The 21,310-nt window shown below is 38.3% G+C and overlaps 1 protein-coding gene across 6 annotated transcripts in view; it reads right to left on the bottom strand.

Annotated features, from left to right (window-relative positions):
• DNAH11 (dynein axonemal heavy chain 11) overlaps positions 1 to 21,310 on the bottom strand; it is a 295,116-nt gene that overhangs the window by 175,564 nt on the left and 98,242 nt on the right. For all 6 annotated transcript variants that reach the window (XR_006889759.1, XM_046669559.1, XM_046669561.1 and 3 more), the window contains exons 31-35: positions 9,478 to 9,609; positions 7,269 to 7,429; positions 3,477 to 3,633; positions 3,217 to 3,362; positions 342 to 458 (exon numbers count right to left, since the gene is read on the bottom strand). Coding sequence is in view for 5 of the 6 variants with exons in the window: in XM_046669559.1 (XP_046525515.1) it covers positions 342 to 458; positions 3,217 to 3,362; positions 3,477 to 3,633; positions 7,269 to 7,429; positions 9,478 to 9,609 (713 nt within the window). In the remaining variant the exon portion in view is untranslated. The remainder of the gene's footprint in view (positions 1 to 341; positions 459 to 3,216; positions 3,363 to 3,476; positions 3,634 to 7,268; positions 7,430 to 9,477; positions 9,610 to 21,310) is intronic.

Genomic DNA, 21,310 nt, shown 5'->3' with positions numbered 1-21,310 from the left:
TAGAAAACATATAACAAACATTATTTCTGGGTGACAATATTGTAAGCTTTTGTTTATTCTTTCTCTATTTTCCAAATATTCTATAATTTGTGAATATTATGTTTATAATAAAAATATCATTACAAAAGACCTAGTATGAAATGTTCAAATGTGCCATGCAACTTTTAAATGACGATTTTTGAGTCCTGGTTTCTTTTTCACTCTTTAAAGGGATCCCAAAGAAATAATAAGGGGTTTTCCATAGACATTCCCAAGTAAAAACAAATTATTTAACAGTGCAAGCTAGCAACGTTAGGTGGCATGAGTGCTCCAGATGCTAGGCCACAAAGCAGAACACTTGCCTGAAAAGAGCTTTGAGATTTTCCGGTAGTTCGGTACGACCAGCGTATCCTGGGTTCATAGTAATAAATATTCCAACTGATGGCTTCAGCGTGATAGCTTCCCCAAGAAATACAAATCTACCGTAAGAAGAATGCTGATGAAATTAAATGTGTTCATTGAATACGAATGCACACTGACAAATGCAAACCACTGCAAAATGCAAATTATTATTAGGAAGCTGTTTATTCTGTGTAATTTTCTTTAAAACTCATGAGCATACATATTTTGAATATGTTTTGAAGCATGCTTATTAAAAATATACTCCCTTCCCCCAAAGGAATTACAAATATGGGAAGTATTCTTTTATATTTTTGCAAAGCCATAGGATGCTAGAATATAAAAATGAGGACTTGACTACTTTGACAGTTAATGAAAGGTGATGCTATTTTTGCCTTCCATGTGGGCTGCACCTCCTTGAATGAGGTACTGCCCAGACAGAGAATGCCCATGCTAAGAGCAGAAAGGGACTCCTTGTTCAGTCTTTATCTTGTCTATTCGCTCGCCCTCCCTCTTTCCCTTCCCTACTCCCATTTATGCACCAAACATCTACTGACTACCACTGAGCAGTAGAACAGTGTAGTGGTTATGACAGTGTGCTCTGGAGCCAGCCTGTGAGCATTCAGAGACCAGCTACATCACTTTATTCATACTGCAATTCCCTTACCTAATTAGAAAAAAGGGATAATGCTATTACACACCTTACTGGATCATATGAGGATTAAAAGAGATTATATATATAAATGGCTAAGGGTACAATACCTAGATCATGGTAAATACTCAACAACGTTAGCTATGACTATTGCTATTATTATCACTTGAAGGCATTGGAGAAGCAGTGAAAGATTCTTGGAAAGATTTGCAAGGGCCCAGTTGGGCTGATGATGGCCAGGGCAATGGAATGATCAGGGGCTGTAGGAGCCAAACTGAAGAATAAGTGGAAGGAAACTTTCAAATAGGGTAAATGAGACAAAATATAAGGCTTTCTCTTGTTGAGAAAGGGGAGGGCTGAAGCAGTTAAGGAACTGGGCCTGCATCACAGAACAGGGAGGGAAAGGAGACAGCCACAACTTTTAGGACTAAGAGCTTCTTAGATACTACATCACTGAGAGGTGGATTTTGTACAGTGAAGGTAAGAATGGAGAAATCCTCATTCCCTGAATATCAGGCAAGGGAAGGCAGGCTGGCCTCGCAGGGCTGCGTGCAGAGAGGTGGCTACAGTAGCAGAGTAACTGACTGCTCTTCCACTATACGTAGCAGGGATAGCCACGAGTCAAAGGTGGGGACCGCGATGGGGGAGAGCTAGCAAGATGCTGGAAGGCTGCACAGTTGAGACATGGTCCCATCTCTTAAATCCTCAAGTGTAAAGAGAATTTAATAAAACTCATGAAGTCAGGAAGGAAGCTCGCTGTCCCCCTCTGGGCTAGCATGAAGATGAGCAGGTACAACTCACATACATGCAGACATGGAGAAAGAGGAGACTATCAAGAAGTATGGTTGGGAGTTTTCAGAAATCCTTCCATGGAATGTTTATACATTCTCCATCAGAGAGGACGTCCTCAAATGACATTTGGGTTACATCAAGTAAGATTTTGACTAAAAGCCAAATCAAATATGTCTGGGGATCAAAGAGGAAAGATCTTAACTTCTCCCACATGGCATAAGAATAGGGGCAGGTAAGGCAAGAGACCTCAGGTGACAGGGACCTGGTATCTCAGAGCCATGTGACGGAAGGACTGAGAGGTTTTCTAGAAGGTGGAAATATCCAGGTGTATCTACAATAACTGGAAACTTCTACAATAGGTTCACAGTTTCAAGGGGCTCGAAAATCTTTCCCTGATGGGGAGACTGAAATGTTCCTATGGATAAGACAGCTAGCTGAGAAAAAAATCCCTAATAAATGGGAGTAAATAGGTACGCCAGATAAATGAAATTGCACTGTATACAAAAAATTTTACAAAGAAAACCACAATTGTCTACTATAATACTTATTTCTAAAATTAGGCCATCAAACCCTAAGTGCCAGTCGTGTTTTGTCTTTTGGGGTGTGGCATCATGTTGAGAAGTGGTTGGGTTCTGCATATATTTGGAAAGTTTTTGGCCCACGTAACTGCAAGAATGTGAGAGTGTAATCTACTGGGATGGGACACGTAACAAAGCAGGTGTGGCGGAAAGGCCGGGATTTCAGTTTTGTATATATGAAATATGAGAGGCCTATGAGACAAATAGAGCCCCGAAATGCCCCAATGGGCATTGTCTATTTAAGTCCAGGTATCAGAGAAAGGAGGTCTGGCAGCTGGTAGCCAGCAGCACACACATGGTATTGAAAGCCATGTGATGATGAAATCACCAAGGGAACAAGTGTAGACAGAGAAAGAAGAGGTCTCAAGATTGAGGCCTGTGACATCCAACATTTATAGCTCAGGAAATAATAACAATAAAAAATAGCTAACACTGATTAGGGGGGTGTGGTGTCCTTGAACCCATGTAAAGACAATATGTCATGAAGAAAGGAGGAGCCAACTGTGTCAAAAGCTGCCAGAAGGTCAAGTAAAATCAGAACTGAGAATTGATCACTGGATTTAATGTCAGAGTGGGTATTTATTTTTTAGGTGATTAAAATAATGTAATATACCTTTGTTGTATTCAACACTTAAAAACCACTAATAAAAACGGGAGGTTATTCAAAATAATTATTCAAAATTAACCAGTCTCTCTTATTTTATCCATTTCATGAAACAGGGAGCAGCAGCACAGACTGCGAAGGTGAGGTTTACTGCATTATTCCACGTTACTCTTTCTATTTGCAACAGCAGGAAAAAACCACATGCCACTCACCTCTTTTTCCTGTTTCTGATGGCATCGTGTATCATTTTCACTTGTACTGCCACCACGGACAGAACTTCCACAGAAATTCGATTGAACTCGTCAAAGCAGCCCCACGCTCCTGTCTGCACCAATCCCTTATAGATATTTCCTACGGACTAAATGACGGAGGGAGGCATCAAGAATTTAACAGAAGGGGATTTTAAGCTATTATTTTGAATCATCCCAAATCAGAAATAATGTTCAAATACCTCGTTTTATTACTAACTTACTTTGTAGTCCATCTGCTCTGAACAGTTGAATACATAAACCATCATGCCAAGGGCACGTCCAAGATCTTTGGTGGTTTCAGTTTTCCCTGTACCAGCTGGGCCAGCTGGGGCCCCACTCATAGTGAGGTGAAGTGACTGAGTTAAAGTAATGTAACACCTTTAAGCAATAGAAAACACAACTGTTATAGGCTAGGAGGAGATTTCCAGAAAACATTAGGGGCAACCCAATTTTTTTTAAAGTTTAAGAAGTTCAGGTCTAGAATGTGGTAGTAGCCCAAAATATTGATATATCTCTGATTTGTTCATGGCAATAATAAGAGTCAGAATAACATTTTATATCAAATTTATTTTTAAATTGTCTGTTTAAAATTAATAGAAAAGAATGTACTGCTTTATCTGTTTGTTTGTCTCATTTCCTAAGAACTGTGTGTTTATAACACGATTTGCAATGTCATTGAGTATATCATATTTCTAGGTAAAGATACTATTAAATGGCAGACAACATCTTAAACTACTGTTTATAAAAGAAAAACAAAAGAGAAATATTGCATGATGAATGAATTAAACCTTGACTTCATTAAACTGCTACTTATGAATACATTGAGATGAGATATGTAAATATAAAAAAATACACAGCATGCAAATAATATGTACCTATTTCAATGTATAAAGCAAATATACAAAGATTTATTATATTAAAGTTTATTATATTAAAATGTATTTTAGGAATTCATTTTGAATGTATTGCTGCATGCATTTAGATTATGATAATACTTATTTTTGCAGGAAAGACTCAGAGGTTCCTAGACTGAGGCAAATTATGCAAAGACAGAGTTTAATACTAGTAAAGGAAGGAAAACTAATGAATAGCAAGGACCTTACACAGGGTTTCTGCAGATTTAGAAATTATTTTTGACTTACTACAGACGGCAGATCCAGCGGGAAGATGTATGCATGGATGTCAGAAGACCAGGGGTTAGTGTCTACTTTGCCAACAATCTTAAATAAGTTTTTTGACATCAACATGCCTCAGTTTTCTCCTCTATAAAATGATGTTTATTGTAGGAATATATTACGAAAGCCAAAGGTAAATGCCTTTCAAAGCACTATGCAAATAGAAGCTATTACTTATGAAAATGGAAAGCATTTATTTTATGGCCATCATCTGGTTTAAGTGCATCCTGCAATGAATATGGAGTGGACAGACCCCTGGAAAAGGAATTATAGCACTTTTCGTAGTGGAGACTACCCCTAATCATCTTTTCCTGAGGTTCCAGATTTTGGCTGGATATATGGACACCTATATGCAGGCTGCAGACTACCCTTCTTACCTCCCTTCCAACAGGTGTGGCCAAGCGACCAAGCTCCAACCAACCTGTTCTGTGCTAAAATAATGTGTGCAAACTCTAGGATGCCTCCTTCAAGATGTTTTCCCCTTTCCACTGGCTGAAACATGTGTGGAAGCCACAGCTGGCATATCAGCCACCTGCCAGCCTCCACGGCTGCTGGACCACACTCCTCTGGACTGTTACACAAGTGAGACATCTGCTTCTGTGATATTGAAGCCATTATATTTTGGGTCTCTCTGTAACAGCAGCTTAGTCTGCAGCCTCCTAACCACTCCACCTGTGTTCCAGCTCACGTCTCTCAGTAAAAAGCTGGTTGATGACCTAAGTCCTTGAACTTGCCCACAAGTGTAAGAAGGAGATGCTATCTTCCCTGCCTCCCCCAAAGGGACGGTCAGCATCAAACGAGCCACAACAAAAGTGTTTGAAAGGCATCATTGTGTTAACGTAAACAATTAGTAAATAATCCACAGAATGCATGGAAAAGAAATGCACACAACGTGAACATCTCACACTATGAGAAGAACATTCATCTTTCAACTTTCAAACAAACCACAGTGATTTTTCCTTAAGAAGTGAATAACCTATTAGTCCTTGCATTTTGATAAACTTTAAAATGCCTCCTCCCCTTTTCTCCTATGCCCTGTGTCTCCCTTCCTGTCGTCTCTATTTACGATGGCACACATATATAGTGGACTCCTAGCATCTACAGTTTTGAGTATTCTCAAGCGATTTTGTCAAGCTACAAATTTTAATCTCTCACGCTGAAAAAACAGAACATACATTAATTACCCAACTAAGATAGTGAACATTGACTTTAAGTTAAGACAAGTTAAAGAGAACTGAATTAGAGAAACAGAATTACAAAAGCCATACGAGTTATCAATGATGAAATCAGGAGCAGATTAACATGTGCAAGAACAATCAGGAAGCTGGTGAGAGAATTCCGCCAACCTCCCAGGACCACCAGAACAACCCAGCTCTATAGACTTGTATGGAAACTATCTACACTTTTCTTCCTACATAAATTGTATGGTACGGTGGTCCTTGAGAAATGAGAACACTCCTATGATCTTGAGGTATGATTTCTCTTTCACGAATGCCAAGGATTAAATGTGCTTTCTCCCACCAAATAATTCAGTAGAGGTTAGAATACTAACACAGAATTTCATGTCAGTATTTCATATCCTTACCTCTACAACGTTCTGACCATGTGTGTATATTTACCTGGAGTCAAGTGGCAATGAATACAATAAAAGTAACCCCTTGACATACTTGAGCCACACTGGCTCTCTGTCTATCCTTTGAACTGGCCAGGCTCCTTCTCCAAGACACAGGGCATAGGAGGAGGCATTTGGAAACTCTGTACTTGTCTTTGCCTGTAACTTTCTGCCCCAGGATGTTTGCATAGCTGGTTCCTTGTTATGGTTTAGGTCTCAGCTCAAACGTCCTCTCACTTGATCTACAGTAGTAGACTCTTCCTTCAAGACACTTTCTAACATATCACCTGTTCTATTTTGTCACAGCATGTATTACCACCTAAAATAACTTTGTCAAATTTTTTTTATTGTTCCTCTTCATTCCCAGGCACTCACATGACACACTCAACTAGAAAGTGTGCTCTGTGAGAACAGGAACCCTGCCTGTTCAACAGTGGAACAGTGCTTAGCACAGTGCATCATAAGTATCTGTTGAATCACTTAATGGATCTAAGTTCCCCTTCTTTTCTTTTTTTTTTTATAAAGATTGGCACCTGAGCTAACAACTGTTGCCAATCTTCTTCTTTTTTTTTTTTCCTGCCTTTTTCTCCCCAAATCCCCCCAGTACATAGTTGTATATTTTAGCTGTGGGTCCTTCTAGTTGTGGCATGTGGGACGCCGCCTCAACATGGCCTAATGAGCAGTGCCATGTCTGTGCCCAGGATCCGAACTCTGGGCCGCCGAAGCGGAGCATTCGAACTTAACCACTCGGCCATGGGGCCGGCCCCTCCCCTTCTTTTCTTACTTTCACTGTATGTAATCCTTCAAAAATGAATTTGAACATAGGCAATTCCTATTTTTACTCTTCCAATAAAGAGATGCAGAGGGGAGGTGGTTACAAATCCTGACATCAGGATATTAGCCATAGATAACCAGAGAGAATGAACTCAGTGATCAAACATGCTGACTTGACCCATACTCCTCTGTCACGATTTCATGACTTGTATTCTGTATAGCATCAGTAATTCTGCTTCTCTAATGTGGTTCTCTTTAACTTGTCTCTAACGAAAGTCAATGCTCACTATGTTACCTAATTAGTTCATTTACACATATTGCTTTCATATTGTTTCCCAATCGGTTCATCATTTTCTCTCATCTCTTTCTTTTCAATCTCACACATCCTTACCCATGCTGGGGGACTTTTCTGGATTGGCTTTTTCCATCTGACTCAAACTTATCATTGTTACCTGTCAGTTAGAGGAGTGATCACTAGTCGAGGACTGTTCCCTAAATATTCATAGAAGTACTGGAACTGGGCATCGCAAATATGCACAAAGCAGTGTTTCTGGGTGTCCTCCCACTGGTGACGAAGTTGAGACAGCCAAGCAAAGGCTTGAGGACTGACAACCTAAAAACATCACATGATCATTACGCATAGGGCACTGATAGTTTTGAGGCAACAAACTTAATCTAATCAACTGTCTTGTTTCACATTTTATTTCTAAAAATCAACTTTATTGATTCACATTTTATTTCTAGAAAATCTCACAAAAGGGAAATCTCTTGCATGCTACTGCAAATTGTAATTGCATGTAGATCGTTGAATAGTTAATCAGAAATATGCGTGTGCAATAAAAGTCTTCATTTTAAGAAGGCTTTTACTGTAAAACAATATTGATTTGTTTAAAACACTTTTTCCCCTTTTATGAATCACCTCGGGGACATGATCACTTTTCTAACTTTATACTCACATCACCAAAATCAGATGGAAAAATACACCCTGTATGAAAATGGATGGCACATAGTCCATAATTTCTCCACGTTGGAGGTACAAATAAACAATACCTTCCACAAAGTTCATTTGAAAATCAGTACAGAGATTTCTTGCCTCATTTTAAATTAAATCAAATCTATCTTACTCAATCCTATCCATTCTTCTTCCAGTTTGAAAACATAATTCTAGTCTCTTTCAAGATACATGTGACCCTAGGATTTCTTGGGAATCACTTGAAGTTACCAAAATTATTGTCTCTATGAGATATCTATCTAAGTCTCAACACTGCATATTTATGTATATTACAGGATCAGGAATTAGATAAAGTCTATATCTCTTTTAGTACAAAATAAAGGACATATTTTAAATCATAATTTATCCTGCTGTAAGATAATCATCACTGGTAAAACATAATAAAATATGTGAGAAGGTACAAGGTCATATTCAGAGTAGCTATCAATGGTTCATTATCAAAATAAGAATAGAACCATGTGCCGAATAACAACATTTTGGTCAACGATGGATCACACCTGATGGTGGTCCCTTAAGATTGGTACCATATAGCCTAGGTGTGTAGTATGCTATACTGTCTAGGTTTGTGTAAGTACCTTCTATGATGTTCACACAATGACGAAATTGCCTAATGACACATTTCTCAGAACGTATCCCCATCATTAAATGACACATGAATGTACGTGGTAAGTGGTGTTTTTGCAAGGATCAGTTTTGGATTAGCAATCAAAGAATATTATTCACTAATGGTCCTGAACATGGATCAAGAAGTATTTTTTAAGTTTATGGCTTACACAAAGAAACATTTGCTTGCACTTTGTAGTGAGAATTAAACTTCACTTTGGTCTTAATAAATTGAGAAAGAACTAGAAAAACAACAGAAAACAATTCACAATACACACATGCATTTAAATTGTGAAAGGAACTGTCTTGATTTAATACCATCACCCCCAAAAACAAAAGGGATTTGGAGGAAGTAGGTGATGGGCATGACATACGAACGTTGTTCAGTAGACAAGCATACTTCCATATTTGTAAGGAGGAATATTTTGGAAAAAGGGTGAGAATTCTCCTTTCACATTAAACACTGCCAGTATCTAAGAGACACATGGACTTTTAAAAGAGATAGGGAAAGGTTATTAATGCACGGAAAGGATTAGAAACTAACTTCTTTAAACAAAGTCACTTAGCCTTAAAAGGGAAAGACAAGGTGTGACCAATATTTCTCTTTCTTTGAAAGGAAAAAAATCAAAGGCACACAGAGACAGTTTAAAGGACACACAATCTCATTGCTATTGGCTGGGTAAGATCCAGAGGTGATAATCACAGGCCAAGGGACCAAGATGATTAAGGGTAGAGAAGCCAGAAGACAGAGAAATGAATAGGGTGACTTATGGTGGTTCTTCCATCCTGGGTTCATTTTGGGATGATCTGGGTTAGAGGCTCCTGACTTGGCAAAATCCTTTGGGATAACTCTCATGAGAATATATATTAGCTAACCCAAATCAAACTCACCCAAAGTAGGTACAGCTAACTTCCCAGGGCTAATTAAAATAAAACAAACTTAGAAGACAAACAAACAAACAATGACTTTCTCAGAAGTACTCTTGACAATAAACACCACTTTCAGGAAACAACAAAAATACATGAAATTTCTACAAGCAACTTGCCTTTTGAGAAATAAGTTTTGCCACCACATCTCTGGCATGGACATCTATGGTACAAATTGTCATGATCTTCTGCCTATCTCCAGGTGGAAGCTCTCCCAGCAAAAGTGCAATCAGTGTATTCAACTGAGAAATCTAGAAGGAATTTTTTTAAAAGGAGGTCGGGTCACAAATATAGAATCCAACAGCCCAGTAGTCTTCATATTTGTAAAAAGCCCTTTAGTTTACAGAACAATTTCAAATGTTATCTCAGCTGGCCCTCAAACAACACTGGGAATAGGAGATGGAAGAAGAGATGTTATTAAATTAATTAATTGACATAAAGTAAATATTATTACCATCGCCCTGCCCCACTCCCCGCCCCTGAACTGAGACTCAGAGAAGACAGGTGAACTTGCAAATAATGACAAAGCCAGAGGTAGAAACAAAGTTTCTTGGCTGCACTGAACGGACCTATTACCCTCATGATGATCTAGTCCACAACTTTGCTGGAGTACAAATGACTACAAATTTTAGAAGGTCAAATTGAGCTAACGTCTATAAAAGTATAGCAAGAACTAAATATTAAGCTTTTTTTTGTTTTTGGGGGTTGGTTTGTTTGTTTTTTGCATAGGAGATATGAAGATTACTCAGAAAACATTTAAAACATAGAGCTGAAGACTATCTCACTTGTTATGTCATATCCTTAGTCTAGTTTAGGTTTATCAATTTCTTAGATGAATATTTTTCAAATTACTGGTCTCTTCCCATAGAATGGAAAGGGATTAAATGGAATGGAATGACCTGGAATAGAAAATGTTGCATTATAGTAGCAAGAGCGTGTATTGTTTTCCGAAACTTATTTCAGTTTCAGACTTTTGAGTGTATACATACATGTGTAAACTTATCTGATATAAAATACTTCCTGCTGTTAATTGTGGTCAGAAAGGTTTGAAAGATACTCACAATTCTGCCTTATTCCAGGGTAGCCTATTGTAAAATAATACTGCCCCCTTTCCTTTTTCGCTGTTCAAAGGACAGTCAACTATAAACTGTGAGTTCCTCAAAGAGTTGCTAATAAGTAAATATGGCATATTACCAGAGCTTCTCAAACGTTTGTAGCCTACTGTCAAAAACATGTTCCCTATAGTACTATTGTCACATCCCAGAAAGTATCAAACACTGCACACTTCCCTGAGACTGCTTTGTGGCTGAAATGAAGAAGGTTATGTAACTATCGTAAGAATGGACAAGGAAGGCACGAAGACAACAACCATAACATGCACAATTTACACTAAAGGAGAATGGACAACATGCCAGGCATTGACTAAGCATATTGCCTATATCATCTCACTTAATCTTTGCAACAATCTATTATCATCCTAATTTTTCAAATGAGGAAACTGAGTCACCGACATAGGGACCACATTTACCAAGCAGGGGAGGCGGAATCCCAACCCAACAGTCTGACCTTAGCGCCTGAGGTCTTACTGTTCACATCACATGGGTTCCCTGTACCAGCCTCCAGAAGACTGACCCACCTACCACCTTCAAGTTGGAGAAACTGTGACTGTGCAAGACGCATTCCAGAGAGACTTAAAATCAAACACAATGGAAAGGTGGTTCTGTGTCTCTCTTGTTCAGTGCTTTGTCCTCAGAGCCACTGTGGTGCTAGCTGTCAAACAGCAGGTGCTCAGTGAGTGTTTCCCGAAACAGATAAATGAATGTACCACACACATGTAAGTTTCTCAACAAAATTTATACAGATGTTGATTAGAAGAGAGGTGTTTTGGCATTGGATATTTTCTCATCAGAGTCAAGATTCCCAGGCTTTACAGTCTCAAACCTTACATCAGTACCAGTATTTGGTTAAAAAGAGTTGGTTGTAACAACAGTAATAAGATCTCATGCCTTGTAAGAACCCTTATCATTTCAAGGGCTTTCACATGCCTTGTCTGGTCTGAGCCTCCCTACAACCTCTGATTTCTCCATTACTGATTTATTTTTCACCAACATTCAGTCAAGTGAAAGATGATTTAAAATACAGCTCGCCAACATTATATGCACAGCATCATATGTTAGGGATCTTATATTGTCTCTCGAGATTAAACCTTCCCAATGATGCTCTTTTTCAAGTGATAAAACTCTGTTCACATAAAAATAAACAGTAGTTATAAAAAATCTATCATTTGGGCAGTGGCATCAGGCAGCAATTACTATATGGTTGTACTATAATTGAATACAAGTTTATGGTCTGTGACATAAAAAATGTTCCTTGATAGCTTAGATATCTATCTATAGCCTATCATGTAATTAGCATTTCTTCTTGCCCTTGATCAAAGCAGTATTACATGATTTTCTACTGGCTCAAGGATGTTTGCCTCAAGTCAATTACCTACAGCCCTCCGAAACTCATGTGGCTGTTTTCCTGGTACATCTTGGCTTTAGCTGGAGCATAAGTACAGCTTATCTTGAACCAGAAAGAAGCTAACCTGCAAGTACAACCAAACGCCTGTGCATAAGCACAAGGCCCTCCATGACCTCCCACCACTCCTCACATCACTCCAGGCATTCTGGCCTTCTCTTTGTTCCTCCATCAGGGCAGCTTCAAGGCCACAGAAACTGTTCCATCTGCCTGCAGTCACTTTCCCTCTGACCTTTGTACAGTTGGCTTCTTCTCATCGTTCAAGTCTTAGTTCAAATTCACCTCCTCACGTCAGCCTTCCCTGGCTGTCCTATTTTCTATTACCCCCTACCCAATTATCCTACATGTTCCTATTTTATTTTCTTCATGGTGCTTACTAGTATCCTATCAGTCACTTATTCATTTCCTTGTTTACTGTTTGTCTCCTCCACTTGACTAGAAGCTCTAAAGGAGCAAGGCCCTTATTCAGTACAACACTGCCACACCTAGCACAGTGGCCGGCATAAAATATGTTCTCAGTAGACATTCATTATATGAATGAAGGAAGAGAGAAAGGAACAAATGAATGACAGCAACAATACACAGCAGAACAATGCTTTGTTCTCTCCTTCACTCATTCACGTGGTAAGACACATGTGGTTACTCTTTCCAGGGCGTACAGGCCAATGAAGAATGCAGAAAAGCAATTATAATTGTTTTGCTAGGGCAAGTATAAAGTACTATGACAGCACACAGAAATAGGGCCCTGTCTAATCCAGGGCTTGGAAAGACATTTTGGAGGAGAAGTTATTTATGCTAAGACCTAAAGAATGAGTATCATTTAGGTTGTAGAGAACTTAGGGGTTGGCCGCACAGGGAAGCAGTGTTTAAGCCACAGGAAGCAGCCTGTGTGACAGAGCAGGTGTCAGGGAACTGAAGGAAGTCTAGAATGGCCAGAGGGGGAGAGAGAGGCAGACCAGGTGCACAAGGACACCAGAGAGGGGAGCAAGGGCCCAAACGCGCAGGGCTAGGCCAGCTTAGTGAGGAGTCTGAACTCCAATCCAAGGGCAATGAGATGTTGCTGAAGGGTTTGGGGAGGTGGGGTGAGAACGAGATTTGTGTTTTTTGAAGACTTCTCTGCCTGTAGTACGATGAATTGGAGGGAAGTAAGACTGGAGAAAGACCAGAGAGGGGGATGCTATGCTCATCCAGGTGAGAAAAGAAAGTGGTTGGGACTAGGATATTAAAGCGGTGGAGAAAACAGTGAGACTAGAGACATTTAGGGCGACTGAAGAGATTTGCTGGCTGACTGGATACTGGGTGAAAGAAGAGTCAAGTGGGCTTCAAGTGTGAGCAACTGAAGAACGTTGATTTTTTTTTCTGAAGTTGGCAAGAGTGGAGAAACAGGTTTGAGAAGAGTGAATATATTTTGAACGTTCTACGTTGGATATGCCTGTAGACTTCTAACGGAAACGTCCAGTATGCTCCTGGCTGTGCTTCAGGAGAGAAGTCTGAGCCAGGGATCAAAGGCATCAGCATGTTACAACAGAAACTCAGCAGCCATCGAAGTAATGAAAATGAAACTAGCTAGGAATATGTGGTGTGGTGAAAAGAAAAAGGGACCTAATATAGAGCCACAAGGAGGAGGAAGAGGGGAAAGAAAACTGAAAAATAGCCCAGGAAGCAGGTGGAAAAATGGAATTAAAATAAACATAAATATAAGGGAACAGAGTATTTGAAGATGGAGGAAGTGTTTTCTAACATAAAAAACAGACTCAGTCAAGTGGTAGAAATGGGTCATGGAGAGAGCAGGAGATGAGAAAAGGGAACAAGAGAGTAGGGATATTTAGTTCTAAAAGTTTCATTATAATAAAAGTAAGAGAGATAGAGCAGGAAATGGAAGGAGATGAGGCATCAAGGAACAATTTTTGGTGGTTATTTTGAGAGAGACTTGGGAATATTTAATTGCTCATGGGAATGAGCCAGAGTGAGAATTTGAAGACACAGTAGAAAAGGTAGTCAGGAAAATCCTGAGAGTCCCAGAGCACAGGTGGAGAAATAGCTCCAGTCAGAGGCTATCCTCCCGTTATAACAAGAGAATGGTGCAGAAGGTGGAGCATCAGCCCATGGCGACTATCTAGTTGCTCTCTAATGGCATCAGCAGATAATAAGAGCTAACATGTATTAAGCACTTACTATCTAACAGACATTGTGTGGGTGCATGTGTATGCCTCTGTATACCTGTGTGTGTATTCTAATTTAATCATCACAAGAACCCTATGAGGAGGATATTATTACTCCAATTTTATACATGAGAATATGATGTGATTTGCCCAAGATCACACAGTTATAAATGGTAGAGCCAGGATTTAGTATATGATTCGAGGATTTTACTGTATATTTTATAAACAATATAAGCAAAACTTTCCCATGCAGATAACATATTCATTAACAGGACATCTTGGCCAGGCAAGAGTTGATCTGTAATGATTTTGGTGGTTGGAGGGATGTAATTAGGTATCCCCCACCTATGAATTCTCTTATTTTGATAAACACGGAAACAATTCCCAAGAAAGAGAATCTTTCTGACCACCACTGAGGTTTATATGATATACATGTTTAAGACACTATGGTGTTCCCAAAGAGGCCAGCTTGCTTGGTGGGATGATGGTGAACTCACCATGAAGGAAGGTGTCAGGTATAGAAAGTCATAGACTTAAGGTCAGAGAGAAGGGCTGGTTCCTGATAGGCAGTGGTAGCTGATCCTGAAGTTCGTCCTGACCCAGCTCCTGTGGCAGTATGGCATAAAGAGGCCAAGTATGTGAACTTAAAGAGCTAAATCCCCATATATTATAGGTTTAAATAGAACAACACAGTAAGAACATTTTCCTTGTAGCAGTGGAAGTCTTGCAATTTCACTAGCATCAGGCATGGCAGAGTTCCCAATCTAGGGACACCCAAGCCACCACGGCAAAGCAGCTGGAAGAGACCCCTCTGTAGAAATGTTAAAATCTAGAGCTTGAGGTCCTCAGCTCTGTAAATCAAAGTTAACATTGCAATATCACGGCTCAAGTACTTTGGGGGGTCAGCTACAATCCTTTTCCGACTGGACATAACACAGAAATAATTTTCTTTTTGTTTCAAAACAATAACAACAAGGATCTCTAATCCTGAAACACGGCAACGTTTTGGCTTCGGCAATATCAGAAACAACAGACTTCCATTTCCACCAGCTAGAACAAAGGAAATTACAAAACAGACCAGACTCCATACTCGTTGTCACTCCCAGGGCCTGTGTTGTGGAATCCTCTCCCGTGTTCACTTCCTACTTCTTCTTTAATCATATTGCTAAAGCCACCAGTACAATATTGAGCAACGAATGTCAGAGACAGTGAACATCATTACCTCATTCTTGACACTAATGGAAATGATTCTTATGTGTCACCATTCAGCATGATTTTCTCTGCAGGTTTCTGGAAGATATTCTTCAAGTTATAAAGTTTCCTTCAAATACTCATATTAGAAAAGTAAAAGGTGTAAAATCAATAATCTAAGCTCCCACCTTGAGAAACTTGAAAAAGGGGAGCAAATTGAAGAGAGTAGGGATACTTCAAAATAAGTAGAAGGAAATAATCAAGATAAAGCAGAAATTAGTGAAATATAAAACAAACAATAGAGAAAATCAAAGTAAAAGGTTAGTTCTTCAAAAATACAAATAAAATTGATAAATACTTAGAAAGCCTGATTAAGGAAAAATGCAAGAAAACACAAATCAGCAATACCAGGAATGAAAGGAAGACGTGACACCAGATCCTCTGAATGGATGTTGAGAAAAGAATAGCAACTCACATCAACACGTCTGAAAATGTAGATCAGGGATGGCGAACTTTTCCTGTGAAGGGCCACATGGTACACATTGTACACTTCACAGGCTACACAGCCCCTATCGTGACTCCACTTAGACATAAGCACTGAGCCATATTTGGCCAGAGGGTCATAATTTGCCTGCCTCCGACTTAGATGAAAGAGATAAATATCTTGAAAAACAGAAATTTCCAAAACTGGCACAAGAAAGAAACAAAGCTACAAGGCAGCATATAAAGAAATCAATTAATTTATAATTTAAAAATATTCCATAAAGAAAACTCCGGGCCCAGATGGCATCACCAGTGGTTTCTATCATAAATTCTTTCACAAAATACATGAGAATGGAATAGTTTCCAATTCCTTTTAAGGAGCATAATCCTGATCCCAAAACTGTTAAAGATATTATAAGAAAAGACAATTACAGATAAATGTCCATTATAAACATAAATGCAGAATTCCTGAACAAAACTTTAGCATAGAGTCCGACAAAAAATATATACATATATAAATGGTAATATATCGTAACCAAGTGGAGGTTATTTCAGGAATGCAAAGTTGGCTTAACATTCAAAAATTCACCACAGTAATAGGATGAAAGAGGCAAACCACACAAACATCTCAACAGATCTGAAAAAGTTCAGCGCCTCTTCAAGATAAAACTTCTCAGTAGGTAGTAATGGAAAGTATTTTCCTTTATTTGAGAAAGGGCATCTACAAAAACCTATAACTACTATCAAATTTAATGGTGAAACACTCAACTATTCTTACCAAGACTGGGAACAGGCCAAGATGCTGCTCTCACTGTTTCTAGTCAACATTGTACTAGAGGTCCTAGCCAATTCAATAACTCAAGAAAAGAAAATAAAGGGTAAAAAAGAATGGAAGACAAGAAGTAAAACATTACTTACAGATGGTATGTTTACGTACATAGAAAGCCCTACAACACTATTAAAAAAAAAAGAACTCCACTAAAACTAGTAAGCCAATCTGGCAAAGTCCCAAGACACAAGGTGAATGTTTAAAAAATCAATATACTTCTATATACCAGCCACAAACACTGGAAAATAAAATTTAAAATTAATTAACATATGTTTACAGCATCAAAACATATCAGCTATCTAAAAATAAGTCTGGCAGGGAAAGTGCAAGACCTCTATATTAAAACTACAGAAAACATTGCTGAGAGAAATTAAAGCAGACCTGTATTGAGAGATACACCATATTCTTGGATTACAAAAATCATCATTTGTTACTGCAAGTAAAAAAAAAATCATCATCATTGTTAAGATCTCCATCCATGTCATCTCAGTTAAAATTTAATTAGGCTAAAAGATTAAGAAGGCTTTTTAAAATAAATAATGTAACAATAAAATCTATGTAGAAATTAAAAGAACTTAGAATAGCCTAAATAATTTTGCAAAAAAAAGAACAAAGTTGGAAGCTATATATAACATGATTTCAAGCCTTACCATAAAGCTACAGTAATTAATACAGTGTAGATTCGGCATAAAGACAGAAAAATAGATAAATGAAACAGGAGAGTCTGGAAACAGACTCACTTATATACAGTCATTTGATATTTAACCAAGTTTCCAAGTTAATTCAATGGAAAAAGAAAAGATGTAAAGAGATCTAAATGAAAAACCCAGAACCATAAAGCATCTAGAAGGAAATAGAATATCTTTGTGACATTGAGATAGGCAAGAATTTCTTGTATATTACACAAAAAGCATCAATTGTAGAAGAAAAATTTGATACACTACATCAAAATTAAAACATTCTATTCACCCAATATACCATTAATAGAACAAGTAGTCTATTCATTTCCTGACAAAACAAAGAAATCCTCCAACCAACATTATACAAACATCCCACTTAAAAAAAAACTGAGCAAAATATTTGAACAAACATTTCATAATAGAAGATATGTGAATGCCAACAAACATGTGAAAAGTTGCTCAACGTCATTAGACATGAGAGATAAGCCAATTAAAACCACAATGAGATACTATTTTACTCCCACTGGATTGGCTGCAATTGTCAAGACTGACAACACTCAAGACTGGCCAGTATATGAAGCAATTAGAATTCTGTCACTTTATTGATAGGAATGTAACAATGGAGAACTGTGTGGCAGTTTCCTAAATGGTTAAACATATACCTTCCCGAGATGCAGCAATTTCACTTTTAGATATTTACCAGGAGAAATGAAAATACACGTCCACAAAAAGACTTGTACAAGAATGTTTCAAGCAGCTTTAGAAATAATAGCCCAAACTGGAAACTCAAATGTCAATTAACATAATGGATATACAAAGTGTGATGTATTTATACTAAACAACAAAAAATGAACTTCTAATACCTACAACAACATGGACGACTCCTGAAAACATGTTTGTCAAGAAATGGGAAGGGTCTGAGATTTTACTTCACTTATATGCTAAGTTACTCTGCCACAGATTCATGGATGCTGGCAGAAGACTCGTGGGTCACAGATAAAGGACAGTTTATTAGTCAGAGCAATAGCATTGAGCAATATCAGAGTATCAGCATGTACTGGTCCCTGACCCTCAACTTTCAAAAGGTAGCCAGAAAACAGCCATATGATGCTTGCACATGCAGTAGTTGCGTCACAGCAGAGGAAGCCTGCATTTAGGGAGCTCAAACCTTTTCTAACAGACAGTAAGCATGCCTGACCTTTGCCCTGGAAGGAGCTATTACCTTTATTGTACTGGACAGCAAGCCAAACTGCCCTTTGCTCTCAAAAGAGACGCTATCTCTATCTTCCAAGGATGTTTCCTACACAAACATCCTTGCAAAGATAGTTTAGAACAAAAGCAGTCAGTATCTCTGTTCATAAGATGTACAAAATGTGAGACCCACAAAGGATTGTCTCCCAACAGTGTTAAATGAAAAATCCAGACCAAAAAGGAGGATACCCTAATTCGTGGGACTAGCCAACAGAATTTTCTTTTGTACTTTATCATTGCTTGCTTTTTTGCATCAAGTTTATTAGAACTTCATAAAAGGAGTAAAAAAATCTTTCCATTTTCTACACTCTAGAACAGTTGCTACAACATGGTATTTATCTGTTTTGAATGTCTGATAAAACCATTGGAACAAGGCTCTATTTAGAGGGTATACAACTTTACCTTGACCACCATTTCAATTATTTCTGTGGTTACTGGCCTACTCGAGTTTTCTGCCTCATTTTGAATGAACTTTTGAAACAGTATTTATAGAAAACCATCCATTTCATTTAGATTTTCAACTTCAGTTGTTAGCATAAAATCACATAGTGTCATATAGTCTTTTTTAAATCTCTTTCCAATAAGGGTTAATGTTTCTTTTCCTTATCTTTTGCTGTTTTTGCCTTCTCCTCTGAACTGCAAATCTTTGTCAGTGTTACTGTTCAAAGAAACCACTCTTGGGTTAATGGATTAGACTGGACTCAAGGAATATATGTGCAACAAATCACTTTTTCTCTTACCTCCATCTCTCATTGTGGGGATCTTGAATTACTTCAGGATCTGTTCTGATTTTTTTCTAGAACAGAGGTTGGTAAACTACAGTCCATGAGCCAAATCTGGCCCACCACCTGTTTTTATAAAGTTTTACTGGGATCCAGTCATGCCCATTCATTTAAAAATTGTTTATGGCTTCTGTCCTATTACAACAGCAGAGATGAGTAGTTGTAAAAGAGACTACATGGCCCATAAAGACTAAAATATTTACAATCCCATCCTTCACAGAAAAAGTTGCCTGACTCGAGCTCTCGAGTCAAGACATAGTCATGGCAGGAGTCCTCAAAAATGTCTCACTTTGTTTATGAAGCATGTCTCAGGCTTTATCCTGGGGACAAATGCCTTCAATGATCATCTCTTGGGATGTACAGGAGACAGAAATGGTCAACTGTCCACCTCTTCCACACTTAATCCTTATCACTGACCACAGACGCCTCATGTTTTTTATATTTATTGAATCTGAGTTTGCAATTTCTCTGGAATTCCGTTGGGATAAAAATGAACTTATCATTGCAACAGCTTTCTCTTTTTACTATGTTTGTAGTTTTTCTCTGTTCTTAGTTACCTATCAGTTCAATTTCATCTGTTGTCAGTATCTAGGCATTCCTCAAATTATCTGGCCCACTATTTCCAGGTACAGTATGATCTCTTCTTTATACCTTACTTGTCATTCAATATAATTTTTGATGTGTTAAAGTAACCATAATAGGCCCAAGATGGCGTCGCTCATGCTAAGCTCCATGGCAGCAAACCAACACTTACGGTTTCTATGCCCAGCTCTCCCAGAAACGACAGGCTAGGTCAAAATCAGTGATTGCCTACTCGGCACCAGTTACCTAACCTGGCTCCAGGACCTCCCTTTGTTCCATACAAGGAAGGCAACCCTGCTTTATCCGATCAGTAAATGCCCAGGATAACTTCCTTGTTCCTGCTCACTTTGGTCTATAAAAATCTCTTGCCTTATACAGCTCTTTGGTGCTCCTTTCACCTGCTAGATTGGATGCTGCCTGATTCATGAATCATTGAATAAAAGCCTACCAAATCAGTAAATTGTGGAAAAATTTTCTTTTAACAGATGAGAGGGGAGGTGGAGACGATGTGCTCTACTCACGATCTTGTGGGCTCCTGCGATATTATAAAGCAGGCGGCTAACAGATCACACTTTTCTATAAAGGGAAAAAAATTACTTGCTTCCAAAATACACTGGATAACTGCAATCTTCACAGGCTTCCTCATTCAGGGAATAGGGTTAGGGCAAGATAAAAACACTATCCAAGTTGTATCCAATTGTTTCTGAATTTCTCGGTGACTAAAAGTGAGGCCAAAAATTGGCCCTAAGCAGCAAACCAAGAGTCTCTTTCTTCTACGCATAATATTGCGAGTCTCTGTGGTAGGGAAAGACGGATGGGTAACGAGAAATGTTTTACACGGCTTATCAGGAGTCTTATTAAAAGTACTCTGGGAATGTCCCAGCACACTAGTAATTAATTTTTTAAAGTCCAAAATGTTTCCATCTCTTTTTTGATGATTTTCACACAGATCAATAATAAAGAGAGAAAAAAACTTTCTTACTAGATACCAAAACAAAATAGTTTTGCCAAGGAACCCTCAAATCTGAGAAACTAAATTTACTGTATTTGTCATAGTTTTAAAGACTCTGGCAAGGTGGGATTATATATCCAAAATGCAGTATTTTTGCCTTTAATCCCAATATTATCTAACATATAATCACAATATGTCTAGGGGAGAAATAGAATTTAAACTAATTATCTGTATTTATCTCACTACAGTTTGGAAGTGAGAACTAGGGAAAGAAATTACTTGTCCAGGCAGATCATCAAGTATAGCCAAGTCTGATCTCAGTTTTAAAATTAAGCTATTTTAAAGGATGAAAGTTCATTTAAAAAACTGCTTGTATTAGCAAGAGTAATTTTAACTAAAAACAAACTCCAGCAGATGGTTACATCCATTTTTAAAGAGTGAAAACTGAAGGGGTTTCAATTTAGATGCACACACTTCCCATGAACCCAACTACAGCTCTAACAGTGTTCAAACGTTAGCT

This window comes from Equus quagga, chromosome 8, assembly GCF_021613505.1.
Source record: "Equus quagga isolate Etosha38 chromosome 8, UCLA_HA_Equagga_1.0, whole genome shotgun sequence".
NCBI lineage: Eukaryota > Metazoa > Chordata > Mammalia > Perissodactyla > Equidae > Equus > Equus quagga.
The sequence above is the reverse complement of the archived record's forward strand: the minus strand, read 5'-3'. Positions and strand labels throughout refer to the sequence as shown.